At 42.3% G+C, this 20,872-nt stretch overlaps 1 protein-coding gene across 3 annotated transcripts; it reads right to left on the reverse strand.

Annotated features, from left to right (window-relative positions):
* Nucleotides 1-1,758: 1,758 nt before the first annotated feature.
* On the reverse strand, nt 1,759-19,569 carry NUDT12 (nudix hydrolase 12). Of its 3 annotated transcripts, none has more exons than XM_084833808.1 (7): nt 19,261-19,569; nt 15,612-15,820; nt 13,330-13,922; nt 10,393-10,560; nt 5,963-6,076; nt 3,816-4,015; nt 1,759-1,948 (listed from the first exon to the last, which is right to left on the reverse strand). In XM_084833808.1, exons 2-7 carry the CDS (start codon nt 15,815-15,817, stop codon nt 1,838-1,840), a joined length of 1,392 nt encoding a protein of 463 aa, XP_084689934.1. In that variant the 5' UTR covers nt 15,818-15,820; nt 19,261-19,569; the 3' UTR covers nt 1,759-1,837. The 3 variants fall into 3 exon arrangements, with proteins under 3 accessions (XP_084689934.1, XP_084689933.1, XP_084689931.1); XM_084833807.1 differs by having other exon boundaries at nt 19,238-19,569; XM_084833805.1 differs by having other exon boundaries at nt 18,905-19,569.
* Nucleotides 19,570-20,872: the final 1,303 nt, after the last annotated feature.

Raw genomic sequence — 20,872 nt, forward strand, 5'->3', positions numbered from 1 at the left:
AAATAGCTAAAATATTCCTATATGTTCCCAGGATAATTTATGAATTACTACAACTTTGCCCCCTAAAGCATTTTGAGTATGTAAAAAATAAGGTTAAATGAACTTTGTATGGTAAGACTACATGGGAAACATTTTATCAGAGTTGGGTTCGAAAAGTGAACCCTCAAGTTCTAAGCTTTGCATAAAATTGTTCAAATTCAATTATTTTAAAAACTACAAAGAAAAAGTAGAATGGGACAAAACAGAGAAAACCATGAAGCATTCTATTCTACAACTGCTGGTTAAACTTGGATTGTGCAAGTTGGCCTACATCCTCCTTTTCTCCTGCTTAACTATTTGACTATAATAGATTTTCCTTCCATTTATTATAATACAGTTTTAAGTGAATGGAGAAAGTGTATAGAACAGCTGAATTTCCTTTTTAATAGAGCTCACACACCTTGAAGGGCTTGAGGTTTGGAAAGACACTGCAAAGTTTCCCAGGGGATAAAAGCTGGAGAGAAGCTTGCTAATTTCAAACCACCCTCAACTTAAATGTGTAATAAATACAGTGTAACATTAACTGTATATTTAATGATTTTCAGTTGGGTGTTTTCAAGAGGCTCTTAGGGAGAGGTAAGTCAATGCTAGAGAAACTCAGAGGCTTGCTTAATGCAAACATTTTCCAAATTCAGTTTCACAGCATAATATGGGATCTTAAAGTGATAAAGGAATTTTCTGATTTAAGAATACACTATAATTATGGAAGAAAATAGTTTAAAACAAAATGCAAGCAACTTACAAAATATAATAAATAAGGAAATGTAATAATCTGATCTCGGTTCATATTGGTAATGCAAGCTCCATTCATTTTAATAGGACTTTTGGCATAATCTCATTTTAAGGGTTGAATAGACAAGCATGGAAATAACTTGATGTGTATTCTGCTTTCCATGTGGGAAGCAGCACATGCAAAATACTAGGAATATTGTACTGAAAAGGGGTAGGGAATGCCTGACAATTTGTTCCATGTAACAAACCGCTGATGGGCCAAATCTCTGGCTTGCTGAAAATACTACACAGCAGTGAAAGGCCGGGAAGGAGCTCGATGTTCCACTGTTCACTGCTATATAAAATACAGCCCAGGTGCATACCACTAGAAATAATAGGGAGGATGTAGCAGTGTGTTATTCTCTGCACAGAACAATCCCAAGACACTGAGAAATCACTTAGAAGTGGCTTTTACAGCAACATATGGCTGAGGGATACTGAGGCCTTAGAATACTAGCTTCTGTTAGAGAGGATACTTTGCTGATTACATACCATCTTTCTTGGTCTTGTAATGCTTCTCTCTTGGGAAAAAAAAAACACTCCTGAAATGCAGGTATCCATGTGCCAATTTTGAGGGCCTGCTGCAATATACAGAAGTCGTAATCCTTTTTGAGGTCAAAGAAAGCATATTTCCCTCTGCTCAGGTTTTGAGAAATGGCTGAATTCCTTTACGTGCAACCATTTTGGCTAAGAGGGTACAGCCTGAGGCAAGAAAGCAGCAGTCTTAGAAAGTTAAATCAGTTATGAGTGAACTGGGCAACAATAAAAAGAAGAGTAACCCGACTCAAGTGAACAACGAAAGAACAGGAAATCACATTTGAAAAGTTATTTTTCTAGAATCTAGGCATATTGCACCTTGGGAAATTTGAGAAAAGCATCATATGGGCAAATATGTTTTGAAGGCTAACATTTTAAAACTCCAAAATGATGACCACACACAACACTGGGTGATTAATTACATCTAGTTTAATTCTAACATATGAGCAACTATAGCAGTGATACAAGTAGATAAATCAACTCATTGGATTTAAAGATTAGCATTCATTCCAATCCAGTACTTTATCAACTGATGTGCAATAGTTTGGTGTGGTGGACCAACAAAAGCACTCTGGTTCCTTTTACTGAGAATTTCGACAGCCTGAAACATATAAAAAGCTAGTTAACACCAACATAAGAATTTGTGTAGTTCATCATAAGAATGGTCCACTCAATCTGAAAAGTTTTTATGAAGGTCAGTACCCAATTGTTTTAGACAAGAAATGTGAAACAAGTGTAGTCTTTACTTGTTTCATAAGTTTATGAGCTCATTCACCTTCTTGTGCAATTATAGTTTTATTATTTCTGCAGAGTGCTACTACCTCTGATTAGATTCTTAAAACTCTGTGGTTGAAAAGCCAGACCCAAACACCTGAAAATATTAATACCCTAACATTGCTCCATAAGTTTTTGCTGGGGTGGGAGCAAATCTAACAACTTATATTTGCTTACTATATTTTGTTTTTCAATGGGCATAGGCAGGGGGAAGGTTAGCAGTTTAAAAGTGCCTGAATTTATCTGACATTTCCCTTAGCCTATGAAAATTGGAAATGAAAATAACCAAATGGTTAAAAAAGTAATGATTGGGAGAATATAGGAGGCAGATTATTTTATGATAAATTTCCTAATGGTATAAGGTTACCACAATATCTAAGAGCCTAAATACCTTTATAAAAATGGAAATTGTTCGTATAAAAAGTTGTTGTTATTATTATTATTATTATTAAATTTATTAATCGCCCATCTGGCTGGTCACCCAGCCACTCTGGGCGATGTACAGCGTACAATAAAACAGTTTAAAAAAATAAAATTCTACAGTAAAAACATTTTCTAAAATACCCTAACCCACCCCAAATGCCTGCCTGAACAACCACGTTTTTAATGCTCGACGGAAGCTCATTAAAGAAGTTGATCACCTCACCTATTTTATATCCTTAGAGAGCAATCCTATGGTCCCAGGGAAGCATCCTTGGGCTCACAGGACTGGAAAAATCCCTCTGAGGAATTATATGAAGCTCGGACCTCGGAGGGTTTTTTCTGATTTCAGAGCCTCCCTCCTTGCCCCCTGGAGCCACCATGGAGGTTTCCGTGGTAGCTCCCTCTACAAGGTGAGCACTCTGAATTTGGGGATGGGGGAAGGGCATGTTGTCGGTGTGCCAGTGGGCAGGGAGGGAATGGCTGTGTATTCACAGCCACCAACCATATCCCCAACACAGGGAAACATTTAGACCACCTCAAGACCAGGATACCTGAAAGAGCATCTCCATTACCAACCTGCCTGGTCACTGAGGTCATCCGAGGGCATGTTCCTGGTGGTTCCACATGGACCTATGGCCCGATTGGAGTCCACCTGGAGAACAGCTTTCAGTGTGGTGGCCCCCTTCCTATGGAACTCCCTGCCTCTAGAGTTCAGGGAGGCACCAACACTGTAGTGTTTTTGGCAGCTCATGAAAACAGCTCTTTTCCATGAAGCCTTCCTTGGTTGACCAGCCACAGTTTTACTGGCACTCTGTTTTTAAAAAGCCCTGCAGAGGGGGACCCCCCCCCCCCCGAAACTGCTCCATCGTTACCTCTGCCCTGCTGGCGAGAACCTGATGGGGCTTTGAGACTGTTGGAAGCTCTGATGGCTTGGCAAGGGTAGGATTGCTCTCTTAGTTACAGCATAGCAAATATAATAAAACTGAGTCTGGATTATCGCTACACCTAGAGAAAGCAATGTACTTTTAATGCTTGTTTTTGAAATGTATCTATGCAACTTATTGGCAAGATCTATGGGCTTAATAAAGGAACAATTGTCTATACCAATTCTTTTAGCAACACATCATTTTCAATTCCAGTGTAATCGCTGTACAATAAGAAGAGTACGAGGACTCATTTGTCTGCCTGGAAAAAGCACATCCATACTGCATGTCCTAACCAATACAGTCAGAGGGCAATCAATAAGAAAAGGGAATTAAATTGAACTGTACCTGTTCTCTACTGAACCAGCGGGCATCTTCTATTTCAATGTTGTCAACTTTAATTTCTGTAGACACTGCAGCTGCTATGCATCCAATCATTAGGGAGGAGGGCATTGGCCATGGCTGAGAAGAGACATACCAAACGTGGCCCACTTTAACTCCACTTTCTTCCTCTACTTCTCTTCGAACAGCATTTTCAATTGTCTCACCTAATCAAAGAAAAGAAAGAACAGTTAACTGACAAAGCTCTATGCAAGGATTACATCCTGTGCTTTAAAGCATCTCAAAAGATTTGAAACTTTCTTTAACTACTATCCACAGGTATCAACCGATTGGAGCACAAATCAGAAGTGTAACAGAGAAAGGCAGACAATATTTCCAACCTGAAAATGCATCCACAAAAAACATCAGGATGTCAACACTAATGCTCCCTAGTGCAGTCTTGGGATGCCAATTTATCTTGGCAGCCTTTCACTGCTCTCTGCAATTGTTTCTCAAGTACAGAGAAAAAATATTCTCAAGTAACATTTCAAATGTGTTCAAATAATACATTATGCCCCACTTTTGTTGTGCATGGTTAATTCAGATACCCAGATGAAACTGAGGAACTGAAAATTCACAGGTCTCAAAGGCCCCTTGAAAATGGACAGCAAAGGAGCAATCCTAGGTGGGGCCAGGGAGAAGAGGAGTGGCAGATCTGCTGCTGCATCCCAAGCCCTGCTGGCTCACGCTGGCTAGGCCGAATGATGTGTGGGGTGGCTGCACTCGGCATTTCAGCTCAGAGGACATTTGCATTCAAAATCTACACCTCCTCCCACTGCCCCATTGAAAGAGAGGGGAGAGGAAAGTAGTTATACCAGCTGCAGGATTGGTGTAGCCGAAGGGCCTGGATTGGGCCCATCTGGGGGAGTGGAGCAGCTATAGAGCCAGTGGATCCAAAGCTGAGTCCTCCCTATCCCAGAAAACCCTGTTTCAGGGCTTTCCACCACCTACTGCCAGCAGGAGAACCACCGGTGGTAGCTTTCCACCTATCTGGGCAGAGCGCCCTCCCTCCCCGCTGGCAGCCAGCCAACCCCCCTCCAGCCTCAGCATCAGGTGGCTAGGACTGTGCCCTGAAACACCTTTTATACCATCTGTTTCCAGGAGCTGCTCCTCTGACTATGCTAAATAAGCTCTTCAACAATTAATGCTTCTAAAGCACCTTCATAGGTCTCATCTTGCAGAGAGAGATGCAAAAACGGCACAAAAGCATTTTGCAATGGATTTTAAATGCTGATCTTAATTAGAGATTGCGGTACATTTTCAATTTCTTGGCTGATTTTACAGATTCCAAAACGCGTTTTTATTTCTCTTAGCATCACTTTTCATGAACTTGACACTGCATATCTTTGCACCTCAAAGAACACTGACAAATCCAGTTCCACTGAAGTAAAGAGGGCTTGCGGAGTCCTTTAAGAACTGTATATAGCTATGAGCTGTAATTCTGCAGATACTTTAGTATTTACTTAATTTTTAGCTCAGCGAACCCATTAAATTATATTCAAACTCATGAGTGTTCTTAAGATATTACAAGCAACAAACCATGATGTTAATTCTTATTGTGGCTCACCACAAACGGCGCTCTCCGCATATGGGAAGAATGGTCTGGTGGTAGCAGGATTACACCAGAGGAAAGGGCGGCCGGGGGGGAGGGAAGCAATTTTCACTGATTCCCCTTTCCTAATGTAGCCTCTTGTGCCCACACTGTTCTGGAGGGTGCCCCAGAACGGTGTGGAGGTGCAAAGGGCTGCAGCACCCCTCCCCTCTCTTTCACGAGGAAATCTCCACTTACAGATATTAGGATCTAAACCAGAGTTAAATACAGTAGAAATTGTGTTGTTTGGCTTTAATTTTTGTGAACTGCCCAGAGAGCTTCGGCTATTGGGCGGTACAGTAATGAAATAAATAAATAAATAAATAAATAAAGTATGTAACACCCACCCCTAATATTGTATCTTTATCCTGTGTCTGTACACAGCAGTATGGTTTGCTATAGATCAAAGTTCAAATTAAAAAGGTGTTATCTAGAAATCAAAGGGCAAATGAATAATTTTATATTTAATATCCTGGGACAGAAAAAAAAAGTAGCTGACACAATATACACAAAGAAAACTCACCAGGCTCTACAAATCCAGCAAGGCAAGTGAACTTGCCTGGCGGAAATCTTTTCTTTCTTCCCAGGAGGCAATGGTTACCATCCGGATGAATGACTTGCATTATCACTACAGGATCTGGAATACAGGGTATTGAAATGATTTCAAAAGACAGCAACAAAGAGCATAAATGTACCCATTCTCGCTTAGTATTCGTATCTCTTTTAAAAGCTTGAAATCCAATTCTGTGAAAGCCCCGTAGCTAGTAATCTTATTGCAGGTTCTTTAAAAATACTTATTCACCTGTTTTTGTAACACAGATGCCTCGTAGGAATATACCTATGTCGTCCAAAAATGAAACTGAGGAGATGGATTACCTGGAACTGCAGTGTGCTTTTGGTAAAAAATACTGGACCTAGTTACACACCCAACAGAAAGCAGCGACTTAATCAGCAAGAATTCTTGCCTTCAGCTCCTTCCTGTCACAGATTAATGGGCCAGTGGAATATATTTCTTTCCAAACGTTATGCAGAGTTCAAAGTACTGTAAGATTCAGCTTCCCTCATAGCTGTGTCATGACAGCAACTTTTCCAGCTCCTGTTTGAAATTTAATTATCCATTTTGCCTCTCTCACTTTAGCATTCTCTTGTGTTCCCTCTCAATTAGAGTACATTTCATTTCTAGAATACTGTGCATTTTCATTAGAAGTAGGTTGAGAATAGTCAATAACATTCTCTGGTAATCCCAATTAGAGATGTCAGAGAAATCCACAATGGAATGAAATGAGTTCAGATTCTTATGAATCCGACCCATGGATTCTGCAGCAGACTAGCTTTTTCCCAGTCAGGAGGATTTCGCACACTTGTTGGGCTGTTTTTCTAACTTTCCCGAATTTTGTGATAGAAAAACATGCCATTAAAAAACACACAGCCAAAATATGCATTTCCTCACAGGCTAAAGCATGATGATGCACATTTTGGGGGGATCTGCACATTTTCACAAGTGCAAATGAAAATTTGCACAAGTGTGAATTTGTGCAAATTCGGAAACTAAAAAAAAAAATCCGATTCCATCGATAAGCAGATGACAGAACAAAAGGTGCCTGGCAATACATGAAATACAGACAGAACGGACTTGACACAATCCGTACATCCCGAGTCCCAACCCAACTACAGCATACCTTAGACTCAAACAGTGGTGTGCAAACCTGGTTTGCACAAGCTAGGGTTTCATCGGTTCAGATGAAATGGTGAACTATGGTTAGCCTAGTTTGTAAGCTTAATATGGAGTGTGTGTTTTTCTGAAATGCCAAAACATAGTTTGGTGTTGTGTCTGAATGCCCCAGTGACTCTTCTCTGTATTTATTCAGAACTGTATTAAATCAATTATTTGATCTCCTCGATGGCATTCCATCACCAACTGAAACACTTTTTGTTTCAGCAGAGCTTTGACCTGACAACTACTGGAACGTCTTTTGTTTTAGTTTTTAATCTTGTAGATTTACCTACTATTTTTTTTTGCTCAAAACTGATCCATCATTGTAGTTCTAATTTGTTATGTCAGAAGCCTTGGGTGAAGGCTTTTTGAAGCAAAAAGGGATATAAGTGCTCTCTTAACAATAGATTAAAATGTGGTAAAGCTGGGAAGCACAGATGCCACTTTTTGTACGATGTTCCTGCTGTATGCATGGACAGCTGCCCATTGGCACATGTGTAGCCATATCAAAATTGGTGGCACCAGGGGACAATTGGCTGAAGATGCTCAACAGAAATCAAAAGCTGTTATACTTAAATCACTGCAGCCTTTCCAACTATATTATTTCTCAAGGTAAATACAGGTTCATTGCAGTGTTTTGAAGGGATCAAGATTTTCTTCTGCTTCTGTATTGTTTTGTTTGTTTATGTCTGATTCCTTTTCTGGTAATGTCATCTCACATTCCTCTCTTGTCTAAACACCTGTGTTTGTTGCTTTCCTCTGCCATGTTTGGAGGATTTTCCAGATCTTTACCCAAAGAAGGTGCCCATAAAAAAAAAAAATCTTCTTGGCACTGAGCGAGGTTGCAGCTGCTAGGCTGCCCACTTCACCATTCCTCTTGCCCACCCCCTGCTTTCGGCCTTTAGCAAACTGGACTCTGCCTGAATGCAGATGGGAGACAGGGAAGTGAGGTGGGCAGAGAGACTAGTGAAACAATGTTGTGTAACGCATGGTGGTTGCATCTTCCTTTCAGGCTTGCACTTTGAACAAATTAGGCACCATTTTAAAGTGTAGACTTGGCAGCCCAATTCCTTCATACTTTGATATTCAGCCTTCTTGCTCGATTCTCTCCTTTCTGTTTCCTTGCTGTCAAAATGATGGATATGACAATCCCATTAGGTAAATAAGTTTCAAAGACTGATGACCTGTATATGCTATAAGGCATCCAGCAGGAGTTTCAAATCCTGCTGACTGCTAGTTTTGTTAAGGAAATGTCACTAGAAACACCAGCTGTTGGCTCAGCGGTCTTGTACATCTCATCTTGCCCACAATTCTTTCCTTCATTTAGGCTTCTCAAGATTTAAAAACCACTTATTAGCAACTTAAACTAACTTTGATGTGAAATTTTAAAAACTAGTAGATCAGCCATAATCTGGAAGACAAAATCACAAATCATGAGAAAGGGAAGGGACAGGACTACAGTATGCTATGAAAAGGAAGGGAAGAAGAAACTCACAGGACAATAAAGCTGGACAGAAGCAACCCCAGACTAAGTAGATATACAGAATTCTTAAGATACAAAAGTAAAAGATTAGTTAAAAACCTTTTAAAACAAAACTGCAAGGAAATGTGCAATGAAGGAAACAAGGTAAGGTACATATAATGGAATAAATATTTAATTTACTTAAGATTTTTATCTGTGTTGCACTTTCACCTCCTGTACTCCATAAAAGGTGCCTTGCCATGGCTAATTAAAGGCATGGAATGGGAACACAGTGGCTGCATTCTCACATTGCTGGCAAATCCTGACTTGCCATGAATGAGCCTATTCACTCCCACTTTGTTCCTCCCACTGGCATGAGTGGGTAAACAAACTGGAAATTGTTTGCTTCGTGTGATGTCCAAACCCGAGATCCTGGTTTCTTGCTTCCAAACAAGCGAGAATTCATAAGCCAACAACAAACCCTGGCTTATTTCTGGCTTGTCTGGGAGCAACAAACCAGGTTCCTGGGTTCAGATGTCACGTGAAACAAGCCACTGCTGGTTTGTTTACCCGCCTGTACTAGCGGGAACAGCAAATGGGCTTCCTGCAGCAGCAAACACCTCATTCATGGCTTACATTTATGTGTGAATGCAGACAGTGAAAAGAGGGGGAGAGAATCTGACTTAATTTTTAACCATGTTTATCACTTTACACCAGGAATGGGGAACGTATGGCCCTCCAGATGTTGCTGGACTGAAACTCCCATCCTCCTCCAGCATCAGCTATGCTGGCTAGGGTTGACAGGAATTACAGTCCAACATTATCTGGAGGGCCTCATGTTCCCCATTCCTGTTGTAAAGTCATAAAGTGTCAGGAGCACCCTAGCAGCCTCTTTCAGTACACTCCAATAGCCAACTCAAGACACAGACGAAAGAATTCTTTTCAAGGCTTTAATTCTTTTACAACTTAATGACTCTTTCAGATGCGAATCACCAGTGACTAAGCAATGAACAGCAGAGTAGCCTATGCTCCGGGTAGGCAGTTGATCCCTGTTTGAAGGCGAATCACTTGAAGACCCTGAACTTATGGGCTAGGGAGAGATCCTCCCTCTTTCCCTTGGGTCCACGGGAGGCAGCCATTGCTTGTGCGCCAAATGGGCGCTACGCCTCCTTTCCACACCCTCCATCGCTCATCGCTCCCTGCGTCTGCGTCGAGCATCTAGCAAGCCCCCCTCCCACACTTTCTCACTGCCAGGATCACTATCTATCTCAGGAATGCCAGCAGGAGGAATCTCTGCCAGCTGTTGTGCCTGTGAGGGATGAGCTGGCTCCTCTCCCACGGATTGCTGATCCTCCTCAGAATCAGAACTGCTCTGGGGTTCTATCGGCTCAGTTTCCACCCTGACATAAAGATGGTTAAAATTCAAGTCAGATTCTCTCCCTCCTGCTTTGCAGCATGTCTTTCAGTCTTTACTGAAAATATATATTACCACATATTTGTAGTCGAAGTGTATGGAAATTGTCTGCTTTTAATATTATAAAACACTGAAAGGGAAACCATGGTGTCGCATGGTTTTTTAAGAAGGTAACAATCCCTTCCCTCTCCTCTTCACAACCTGCAGTTTTGCTGTATCAGACCTGTAAGCATTACTTGCAGGATAATTTAACAATTCAGAAGCATAGATAATAATTCAGAATGCATACTACAGGTGGATCATACTGCAATTTTTCTTACTTCTATTAGTGAGGACACAGCATCATTTTGGCAATTTTCTTACCAACTCTTGGGTAGCATGTGTTGTGTATTCCCTGATGACTGGGACAATCTTCTTTTAAGCAAGATTTCCTGTAGCCTCCATCTTCTAATGTAGTTGAACTGCCACATGTTGGGCAGAACCGATACCGGCTATCCCATGCTAGAACAGATCTTGCTGAGGCAAGAATACCTTAAAAATGACAACATTGAGCAAATAATTAACCTACAAGATTTTTCTGATATATATATATATATATCTATATAATCTCCCCAATAACAAATGTTTTCTGGGCAGATTACAAATGGTTAAAAGAATAAAATAGAACAAGTACCACATAACCAACAGCATAGGCTAAATAAAAATGGTCAGAAAATCTAAAAACTCAATCTATAAAATGCGTGGTAGAAAAGAAAGATCTTTACCTGGCATCCAAAACATAACAATATATGTGCCAGGCACGTATTCTAAGGGAGAGGATTCCTCTTGTAGCCACCAGCCTAACTTCCTTCAGTGGGGAGTCCGAGCAAGTACACGTGGGAGGAGATGTTCCTTTAGATAGTCTGGTCCCAAGCCATTTTGGCCTTTAAAGGTCAATACCAACCCTTTGTACTGGACTCAAAAAAGAACTGGAAGCCAAAGCAGCTGACAAAGCACTGGCGTCACATGGTTGTATTGACCAGTCCCAGTTAGTAGCCTGGTGGTTCTGTTTTGAACTAACTTAAGTTTCTGAGCCATCGTCAATGGTAGCTCCTCTAACAATGCATTGCAATAATCCAACTGGGAAGTTACCAGTGCGTGGATAATGGTTACCAGGCTATCTCTGTCCAGATATGGTTGCAGCTGGTATATCAACCTGATAAAAAGCGCTGTTAGCCACAGAGGCTACCTAGGCCTAAAGTGACAATAATGGATCCAGGAGAACTCTCAAGCTACACACCTGATCTCCATAACAGGTTGAACACCACTTAACAGGGCACATGAACCACTTGCTAACAGTATCTTTGTGTTGTCTGGATTGAGCTTCAGTTTGTTGGCCCTCATACAGTCAATTACCCTGTTCAGCCACCAATTCTGAACTTCTGCTGCCTCACCTGCATATTGATGACACCTGAGCTCACATCCCTGGATAATCTCCCCCAGTGGTTTCATATAGATGTTGAATAGCACGGGGATAAAATTGAATCCTGCAGAACCCCATTATATAATTACCACGAAACGGAGCAGTAATGCCTCAGCACCACCTTCTGAAAATGGCCATCCAGGTAGGGATGGAACCACTGTAAAACAGTGCCCCCAACTTCCAACCCAGACAGTCGATCCAGAAGGATACCATGACTGATGGTATTCAAAGCTGCTGAGAGGTCCAAGAGACCCAACAAGATTGCACTCCCTTGTCTCTCTCCCAGAAAAGGTAACCAAGGCAGTTTCTGTCCCAAAACTTGATTGAAATGGATCTAGAAAATGAGCTTCATCCAAGAATGTCTGGAGTTGATCAGCAACCATATGCGACCACCTTGCCCAAGAAAGGGATGTTACCAACCAGCCTATAGTTGTTGTCCTTCACTTTTGGGTCAAGGTTAGATTTCTTCAGGAGCAGCCTGATTACTGCCTCTTTCATAAGCAGGCAGTAACAGGCAGGCACCACCCCTCTCTCAAAGAGGAATTTACAGCCTCCTGGACCCAACTGGTCATCCCCTCCTTTTTGGATGTAACAAGTCAAGAAGTCGAGCATACAAGTGGTTGGTCGAATTCGTCCAAGCACTTCGTCTGCATCCTTGTGTCTCAACACCTGAAACTCATCCAATACAGCTGGACCAGACTGTGCTCTGGACACCTTAAGGGAAGTGCATTAAAAGCAGAGTCCAAGTCATACGAGCAATTTTACCTTCAAAGTGTCTTGAAAATGTATCACAATTCACAACGAACCATCAAAGGTGTGACCAATTCCGTCTCAGGGTCAGTAGATATTGCGTAGGATCCAATGGTGCCCTACCGCTTCCAGCTACCACCACCGGTTCCCAGTGCGCGTGTAGTCCGTCACTGGTGGCAGTGATGCAGCGCTCCTGGAGGCAAGTCCTCAAATGACCAGAAACACAAGTTCCTGGAAGGGGCAGGTCACGCCTCCCAGAAACGAGCATTTCTGATCATTTGGGGGCTTGCCCCCAGAAGCACCACGCTGCCACCGCTAGGGGCCACATGTGCACTGCCACGTGTGGGACCAGCCATGCACACACCTGGAACTGGTGGTACTGGCCACCAGTGGCAGGGCACCGTTGGATCCTATCCAACACCAACATTACAGTTTACCATGAAAATTCACATAAGAACAGTTTAATGTCACCCTATTAAAGCTGATATAGTTTAAGCACCCATTCACATAGTGATATTTTTTGCATGCATTGCTTTTGGCTACTATCTCTACATATCGGAGCAGTTTGCTACATCAAAAGTATAGCGTGAGCTGGTAATCCAGAGAGCTGAATCAAGGTACATTTCAGAATCATTGAAATGTTCCACATCTCAAACATTGCCATGCTAGAGATTCGTCAGCTTGTGGATGACATGATTAGAACACTAGAGACTGCGTCGTGTGAACCAGCGGTAGAGAATAAGGAAGGAAAAGGGCACAAGAAATACAACAAAGACATGGCAAAGTATGTTGACAGAGGATATTCTAAATGCCTAGGTTGTGGGTTGCTTTCCACATGTTTTTGTCATGTGGTAAACTACACATGAAGGAAATCTGTCCTTCATTCAAACCAGTACAGTTTTTAGCATAGTGATAGCCCTATTCCTACGATAATCCCATAATTTTCTATAGACAATGGAGGCCAGTGCTTGTTACTGCAACACTGCATGATACAAATACACCACAAGAGAACTGCAAAGGAACACTATTTTATAAACCCCTCAGTATTTTTGTCCCAACACTAAAACAGAAATGCCTGGGGATCTTACCAGCTTCATTTTCAGACAGATGCAGCAGTGCAGGAAATGGTGGATGAAGGAAATAACAGCCTTGACGCTCCTGTATAAATCTGGCAGCAGCAGTAGCATCTACACTGAGAGCAAACCAAGCAACTAGCCCATCGTCCTCATCTTCATTCGGATTGTTTGCATTCATTTGAAGCATGCTGCCTTTCACTTGAAGTTCTACTCCAAGAAAAATCAACGTGATGGTTTCAGTCTGCACCAAGTATTCCTTTACATCCTTGTAGCAAAGCTTACAAAGTTTAACTTTTGAGTTCTGGAAACTCTCTTCACCATCATCTGATGTTACTAATGGATTTAAATTTGAAAAAAGGATGTATACAGTAGTTGGTTGCTTCTGTTTTAAGTTTAGCCATTTAGAATCTATCCTCTTCTCGCTCTTCCTATCCAGAAACGTCCTAGAAAAATAATTTTCATGCTCTCGGACTTGAGTGGTCAGGAAAAATGGCTGCAGTCCATCCCTCTCATTAGCTAACAAATTAGCTATGTTCTTATAGCCCCAAAATCTAGAAATGTCCAGTGCAGTCTGGTTTGAAGTATTGGTTACAGACTTGTCACACCTTTAAAAAAGTGATTTTTAAAAGTTAATTTGTGATCAACATTTTATACAGAACTTAATGTATTAGGTGCCATAAAGCCCATTTTGTGTGACATCACAACCTATCACGAGTTAAGATGGCAAAAGTGAGCAAGCTAAAGAAATCTCAGGTGGGATTTTTAAAAAACTACCGCAAGTTTATCTTGCAGATCATGAAGAACAGGGAGATGTATTTTCTTTCTTATGCAGCTTTAAAGGAAACTAATTCTAGAAAATGTAACCTGATATAACTGACCCAAAGCAGTTGCATCATTGTTTTTTGTTCTAATCACTGTGCGTCTCTAAAACTAATACTTTGTTTCACTGAAATAAAAATTTGCACAATTTGCACAATTATTAAGAGCAACACTGAATAGGCAAAGTCAGACTGAGGTCCAAATGGCTGGAGAACTCAAGGCAATCTGGCAGAATTGCTTATGTTTGTGAATAAGAGTAAAATCCAACCTAACTCCTACTTAGAATAGACCCACTGAAATGAACAGAACTTAGGTTAGTCATGACTAACTTAAGTTCCGTTCATTTCAATGGGTCTACTCTAAATAGGAGTTAGGTTGGCTTTTACCCCAAGACTATCAGGAAAGAAATGATACAAGCCCGAAAACAGTTGGGTCTCTGGATTTCAGCAAAATGTAAGTGCACATTTGTGTGCTTAGGGCTGTGACCCCATGCAGTTACTTGGGAGAAAGCCCCATTCAATTCAGTACTATTTAAGTGTTAGTTAGGTATGTAGAGGGCTGGGCTCTAAATGCCATTTCAGCCCGATCTTATGCATGTCTGCTCAGAAGTACGTGCGACTGAGTTCAGTGGCACTTGCTCCCAGGTAAATGGGTCTAAGACTGCAGCCTTAATCCCACCAGGACTGGAATTAGTATGATAACCTGGCTTGAGGTGTTCAGCATTTATTAATTCCCTTGAGAAAAGTTCCCAGATTACATCAACTCATGAAAGGGTGATTAAAAGGTTACCTGAAATCACCCTTTCTTTCTCTGGAGTGCAATATGATCAATGGAGGTATCTGTGTACATGTTGTTCACGGAAGAAAAGTGTTTGAAATACAAGACAACTTCATTTAGGCCGCAATCCTATAGAGATAGATGGTGCCTCCTACCTCCCATGAAGTCGGAGGCAACTGCCTATCCAATGCAGGGCGGAAGCAGCATGGAGGAGAGGATTCACTCTGTGCTGCAGCAGCCCTGCACTTTGCCTTAGACACATGTTTTCGCGCGTCTAAGTGCAGCCTCAGAGAGGGGGCGGGAACAGAGCTGGAGACCATAAAGGAAGCTATCTAAAACAGCTTCTGTGTTCTCCTCACATTCAGGAACACCTCGTTTTCACCCCTCCACAAGAGGGGAAGGGGAGATCGGTTTCCTGGCTATGACCTCGTAGCACTGTTTACGAGCTCGCAGCTGGGAAACAGAAAAATCCTATCTCCCCCAGATGCTGTCTAGGGGACATAGGATTGCTCTCTTAATCTATGTTTATGTTCTAGTTTTAATGTTTAACTCTGAAGTTAAGTGTCTGTATATCTCTATCAGGATTAAAACTATAAGAACCCTTCTTACATAATCATTGTGCTGTAACTTTCAATATGGCAATGAATATATTTAGACAATTTGAAAACTGGTTTTCTATAGAAAACCCCTCTTCTTACCCCTTTTCAAGAAGAGCTTGCACAATTTCAAAGTGGCCATTTCTAGCAGCATACATCAAGGCTGTCCAGCCGTTCTTAGCAGTTTCATTGATAAGGGATGGAGAATGATTGAGCAGTGTTGTAAGTCTGGCCTTGTCTCCGACAGTCGCAAAATGGTGAAGCTCAGAAATCAATTGTTGTTTTGGATTCCCTTGAATATCTGCCATTATCTGTTTGGTTAACAACGTAACAAAGGTTTCAAAACACAGTCAGGATATAGCCTGTGGATCTGGTTTGATATCACACTGCAATATTAAATATACACCAAGGACAGCATAAGATTCAGCAAAATAGGCTATTTGCACAAAAGCAGTTCAGAGTTGTTTTTCAGAGATAAAGCTTTCTAGTAAATGCTGTCTCGGGGTGACTATATAAAGACTTCAGTTAGTGGCACACAAGTCTCTGTAACACAGAGATTGTGGGTCAAACAATACGTGACACTAAACGCATTAGCTGAAGTGTCATGGCTGTTTTGTGTGTGTGTTTTTTAAGACTATTAACAGCCGGGGGGCAGGGGTCATCAGGACCAAAGCTTTCAGGGAGGAAATAGTTAACCTCCGCTACTGCAGTTCTGTCAAAAATTGCCCTGCTTCCATGGCATCTGTTAGCCCTGGAAGGCAAGCTCCCATAGGCGCCGATGGAAGCTTGCCTTCAGAGACTAATCACTGTTGTGGGAAGGGAGCAGGATTTTCCTCATGTCCACACGCAGGGGAAGGTTAACCCCACCCTCCACCCCCCGCAGCAGGGACTAGCCCCAGAAGGCAAGCTCACACCAGTGGCAATGTGAGCTTGCCTTCCAGGGATAACAGCTGCCATGGAGCTGGTTGGTTTTTGCCGGGCCTGCACCAGGGGAAGTTAACCACTTCTCCCCTAGATGCTGCAAATTTTGATCAAGACCCTGGCGGGGAGGCCAGGGTTACGCTCCCCCTCCCCATGGTCCTGCTGAAAATCCCCCATGCTGGCTACTAACAATAAAACAACAACAACCAGGGCACTTCAAGTGACACATTTAGCACCACATCTAGCTTGGCCCTGTCACAGAAGAAAAAAAGATATCTTGCCAAGCAAAAAGAAGCACCTATGAAGCCATACCTCTTTCCGATACATTCTGCAGTGCTAATTGAGCAATATCTCTTTCCCATGATAGAAATATTACCAGTTCAGAACTGTATTGCACAGCGCATATTTGTTACAAATATTATTCTTCTAATAAAATTCTTTCTTCTGTACCATGCTCCTCCTGCCTGAAATCACTCCTGGTCTGTCTCTCTGGAAGTCTGTTTCCATGAAGCTTAAACCTTAAGAAGCTTGGGTCAGGAGCACCTACCCCAAAGGAAGGCTTTGATGTGACAAGGTTCCCTACGTTATTTGTCACTTGTCATTTAAAACATGCCTAGTTCTTAACATAAAACAGTAACATTAATTAAAGCACCTTCCCCAAACCTGGTCCCTACAGATGTTTTTGACTTCAACTCCCATCAGCCCCAGCCACCATGGCCAATGGTTAGGAGTGCTGGGGATTATAGTCCAAAACATCTGGAGGGCACCAGATTGGGGAAGACTAAATTAAAGGATTGCCAACTAAGACTGCAATCATACACATAAATTTCTGAAAGAAAGAACAGCAGAGCTACTTTCAAGTAAACCTATGTAAGCGTGCATTGCATGGCACATCTAATTTCTTTCTATTTTTTAAAACAAATTATATTTTTAGAAATGTTTACTTCGTTGTTTTAAAACAAGACCTAGAATTTCAGCTTACACTCAAGCTTTTAAAAAATCAGCCGTTTAATATTATTATATAATAGAAGGAATGAAAAACTGAAACTGCTGGAAATAAATTATAGTGTGACAGATACGCATTACATGTCCAGAATGCCTAGAACAAGAGAGAAAGAAAATGAGAATCGTAGCATACTTCCGCAGGCCTTAGGTATAATACCCTATTAGAGCTAGAAAGCAGACAGACTGCAATGGTGCCAATATTCCAAGGGTCAATGTAGACAATGTAGAATGGGACATTGACAGAACGAAAGAGGTGGAAAACCACCAAGGCATTAAGGCTGCAATCCTAAACCCATTTACTCAGGAGCGAGCCCAGGAATGCACACCACAGGTTCGGTTGACAATATTAACACCTAGACTAACTTTTTCACACAAGGCATTTTTACTTTAAATCAGTTTGTATTTAAAATGGTCTACAATGTGAATATAAAATCTCCATTGGCTAAAATGTACATTTGGGCTGCGATTCTACCTAGTTACTTGTGAGAGAGCACCACTGATTTCAATGGGGCTTCAGAGTAGACATGTACAGGAGTCAACTGTCAATTTCTCTTCTACACTCTGTCCCACATTAACATTATCATGCAGCACAAACAGTAGCTGAGGCTCAAATGTGTTTCTAGTGCATCATGTGTGAAAAAGGTACCAATCTAACTAGATATTGCTTTCTTGGTCTTAGAAATACAACATACTGAAGCTGGTATCATTGTGTGTGACCAAACACATTGCCTAGGCCAGCTTTTATTCATGTGGAAGTAATCACAAACTTTCAAGTTGCTGCCACAAAAAGCATTTGTAACTTTGAGCGCTAGTTCGCATGATGAAAACAGCCCACCATTGGTTGTTTAAGCCACAGTCAGCTGTGGTGAATGCTAGGCAGAATTTGCATATTTATTTGTTGTTGGGTTATGCGAAGCTTATCTTGCGAACCAGGGTTGTTTAACCCGCACACAACCCACGGTCCCTGGGTTTACATGATACAAGCTGTGGTTGGGCACTGAATATTCAAAATGGCCACTTGCAGATGCCACAGCCCACCGTGGCTTAAATATGCTGTGGTGAGTTGTGACACATGTGGCCTACAGTGGGCTATTTGATAGTGAGAACCAGGTCATAAGCTTTCATCAGCTTACTCCAGCAGAAGCAGCTGCGATAAAAGATATTCCTGTTATTTGCTGGAGTCTCCTTTTAAGAGCATTTTCTCCTTAGCACACTAAAAGTGTTTCTTTTTCAAACTTGTGCCACATCTGTAATAGGGGTATGGTAGATTGTAGATTTAATATAAACCCCAATCTCCTGTTTTGTAATGTGTATTAGACATGTTTCACACATGTGCACGTTTCACACCCCAACCTTAAGCATCTTTACTCAGCAGTAAGTCCCAGTAGTTTTATAGGATTTACTTCCAGTAAGCATGCTTAAGACTGCAACCCACGTTATGTCTGAAAATGCTGTGAGCCAGGACCCACTTCTTGCACTGCCATCTCTCAGTCCTAGATCAGGTAAAGAAGAGAGAGCCTCATATCATGTGCAGAGCGCCATCTCAATATTGAGCTTCTACAGCAGCCTTCCCCAACCAGGAACCCTCTAGACGTTTTGGACCAACTCCCACCAGCCCCAGCCAGCATGGCCATTGGTCAGAGAGGGTGGGAATTGTGGTCCAAAACATCTGGAGGGCACTAGGTTGGGGAAGGCTGTTCTAGAGCCTACCCCTTTTTAAAAAAGGGCGGCCTGCAGGCTGGCCTGATGCTTGCGCTTCTCTTTAGACATTAATCACTGGATTTCTCCCGAATCCCTCTGACATTTTCCCGTGTCATCTATTCACAAGGTTCAGGGTCCGCCTCTCCCTGTTCGTCCTGCGGTGATCTCTGCAATCCGTTACTCCGTACTTCGCAGCGGCCTCTGAATGGTTCTGGTCCAAACCAAAGCGTTCGGGAGCAACGTCCAGAGAGACTCGGTCTAGGCGAGATCGGGGTAGCCTTGAGCCCGCTTAAAGGGAAAAGGGACAGAGAACGGCGAGGCGCTGGGGCCACAGCGAAGCAGCCGGGGCCGGAGGGAAAGGCCTCAAGGGGTCGGCCGCCGCCGCCTACGAAGCCTTACGGAGCCTCAGCTCGGAAGAGCGATTAGTTAACTCGCCCACCAACGCTTCCTTCCGGAGTTACCTCGACGTCACCAGGGACATGCAGCGCGGCATCTTGGGAATTGTAGTTTCCTCACGGGATTGTGCTTGCCGAGTGACCTTCTTTCATAAAGTAGCAAGCATCTCTCTCTCTCTCTCTCTCTCTCCCTCCCCCCCCCTCTCTCTCATACACACACACAGGATCTTTTTGCTTTTGTTGATTGCATCTAATTGTACTAAGGTTTGTCCCAAAACAGAGGAGAGGGGTGCACTTATTTATTTGCAGGGCATCGCTTTAGGGCTGTGCGCTTACACGACAGTAAGGCTGCTTTCCAGACAGGAAAAGGACTACCAGTCAAAAGACATGGGGCGGCCGTTCGGTCTTTTCCTCCTTAATGGATTTTTTTTTTTTTTTGTAATGGAAAGAAAAAAGACGGAGGGGGGCTTATGGGTAGGGTGGCCACTTATGCGTTGCCAGAAAAGAGGCCATGTATCACCAAAAAAGATCACACCGACTTGCATACAATTTGCAAATGCTTATGTGTGCGTGTGTGTAGATGCAAATTGAGAAATTATTATAATTTAAATGGAAATATAGTCCAACTGGCCCTAGCATGGAAGGCTGTGACCAGTTGACCTGTGTGCTTTGCACAGTCTGCTGTCTAGGTGCTGTTGGTGGGCGGCTTCAAGGCCCAGCTCTTCCTTCTTTATACCAGACTTGGACTGGACAGCCCTTCAAGTAGAGGATGGTACTCTGTAAGAAAGGACACATGACCAATCTATTTCCAGACGAGGCTTTTACGGTGCCATCAACATGCCTCGTTCACAGCAGTTTACAGGGGACAGGCGGATCCAGACACAGCAAGTCATGACCATCTCGTGTCTTCTTGCAGCTTCTTATCTTTTCCCTTAACATACAAGAACTGTTAAGGAAAAAACAGCTGCACAGTGCCTTCTGATTGCTATCACTAGGCACCTCCATCTGGAAGCACCCTGCGTCCCACTGAACTCAATAGGAATTATTTCTGAGGAGACACTCATAGGACTCCACAAATCTTTCAGAGCAATTGTGTAACATATTGACTATATAATTTTACATATATCTCCACAAACAAAGAGGGCTAGAGATTTCAAGACTTACTTTAAAAAGAAGGTGGGAAATGAAAGCTGTAAATGTAGGGAATAGCCCTTAAAGGGATCCCCCACCCCCTGAACACCCTCGTTGGGTGGGTTGGATGTGAATCCACTCTGAATGTGGGCTATAAATTATAAATTGCAATCTAGAGCTGAATTTTAATTGAAATCATTGGGCTGCCTG

The sequence above is a fragment of the Heloderma suspectum genome, chromosome 2 (genome assembly GCF_057233095.1).
Source record: "Heloderma suspectum isolate Gila_16-S chromosome 2, 16-S_ref, whole genome shotgun sequence".
NCBI lineage: Eukaryota > Metazoa > Chordata > Lepidosauria > Squamata > Helodermatidae > Heloderma > Heloderma suspectum.

Bases quoted from the DNA above. Each gene is read 5' to 3' on its own strand.
- NUDT12 (XM_084833807.1), bottom strand. The intron at 13,923-15,611 runs GTAAGAAGAGGG...ACTTTTTTAAAG, and splicing joins CAAGCTCTTCTTGAAAAGGG to GTGTGACAAGTCTGTAACCA. The intron at 10,561-13,329 runs GTAAGATCCCCA...GTCATTTTTAAG, and splicing joins TCTGTCTGAAAATGAAGCTG to GTATTCTTGCCTCAGCAAGA.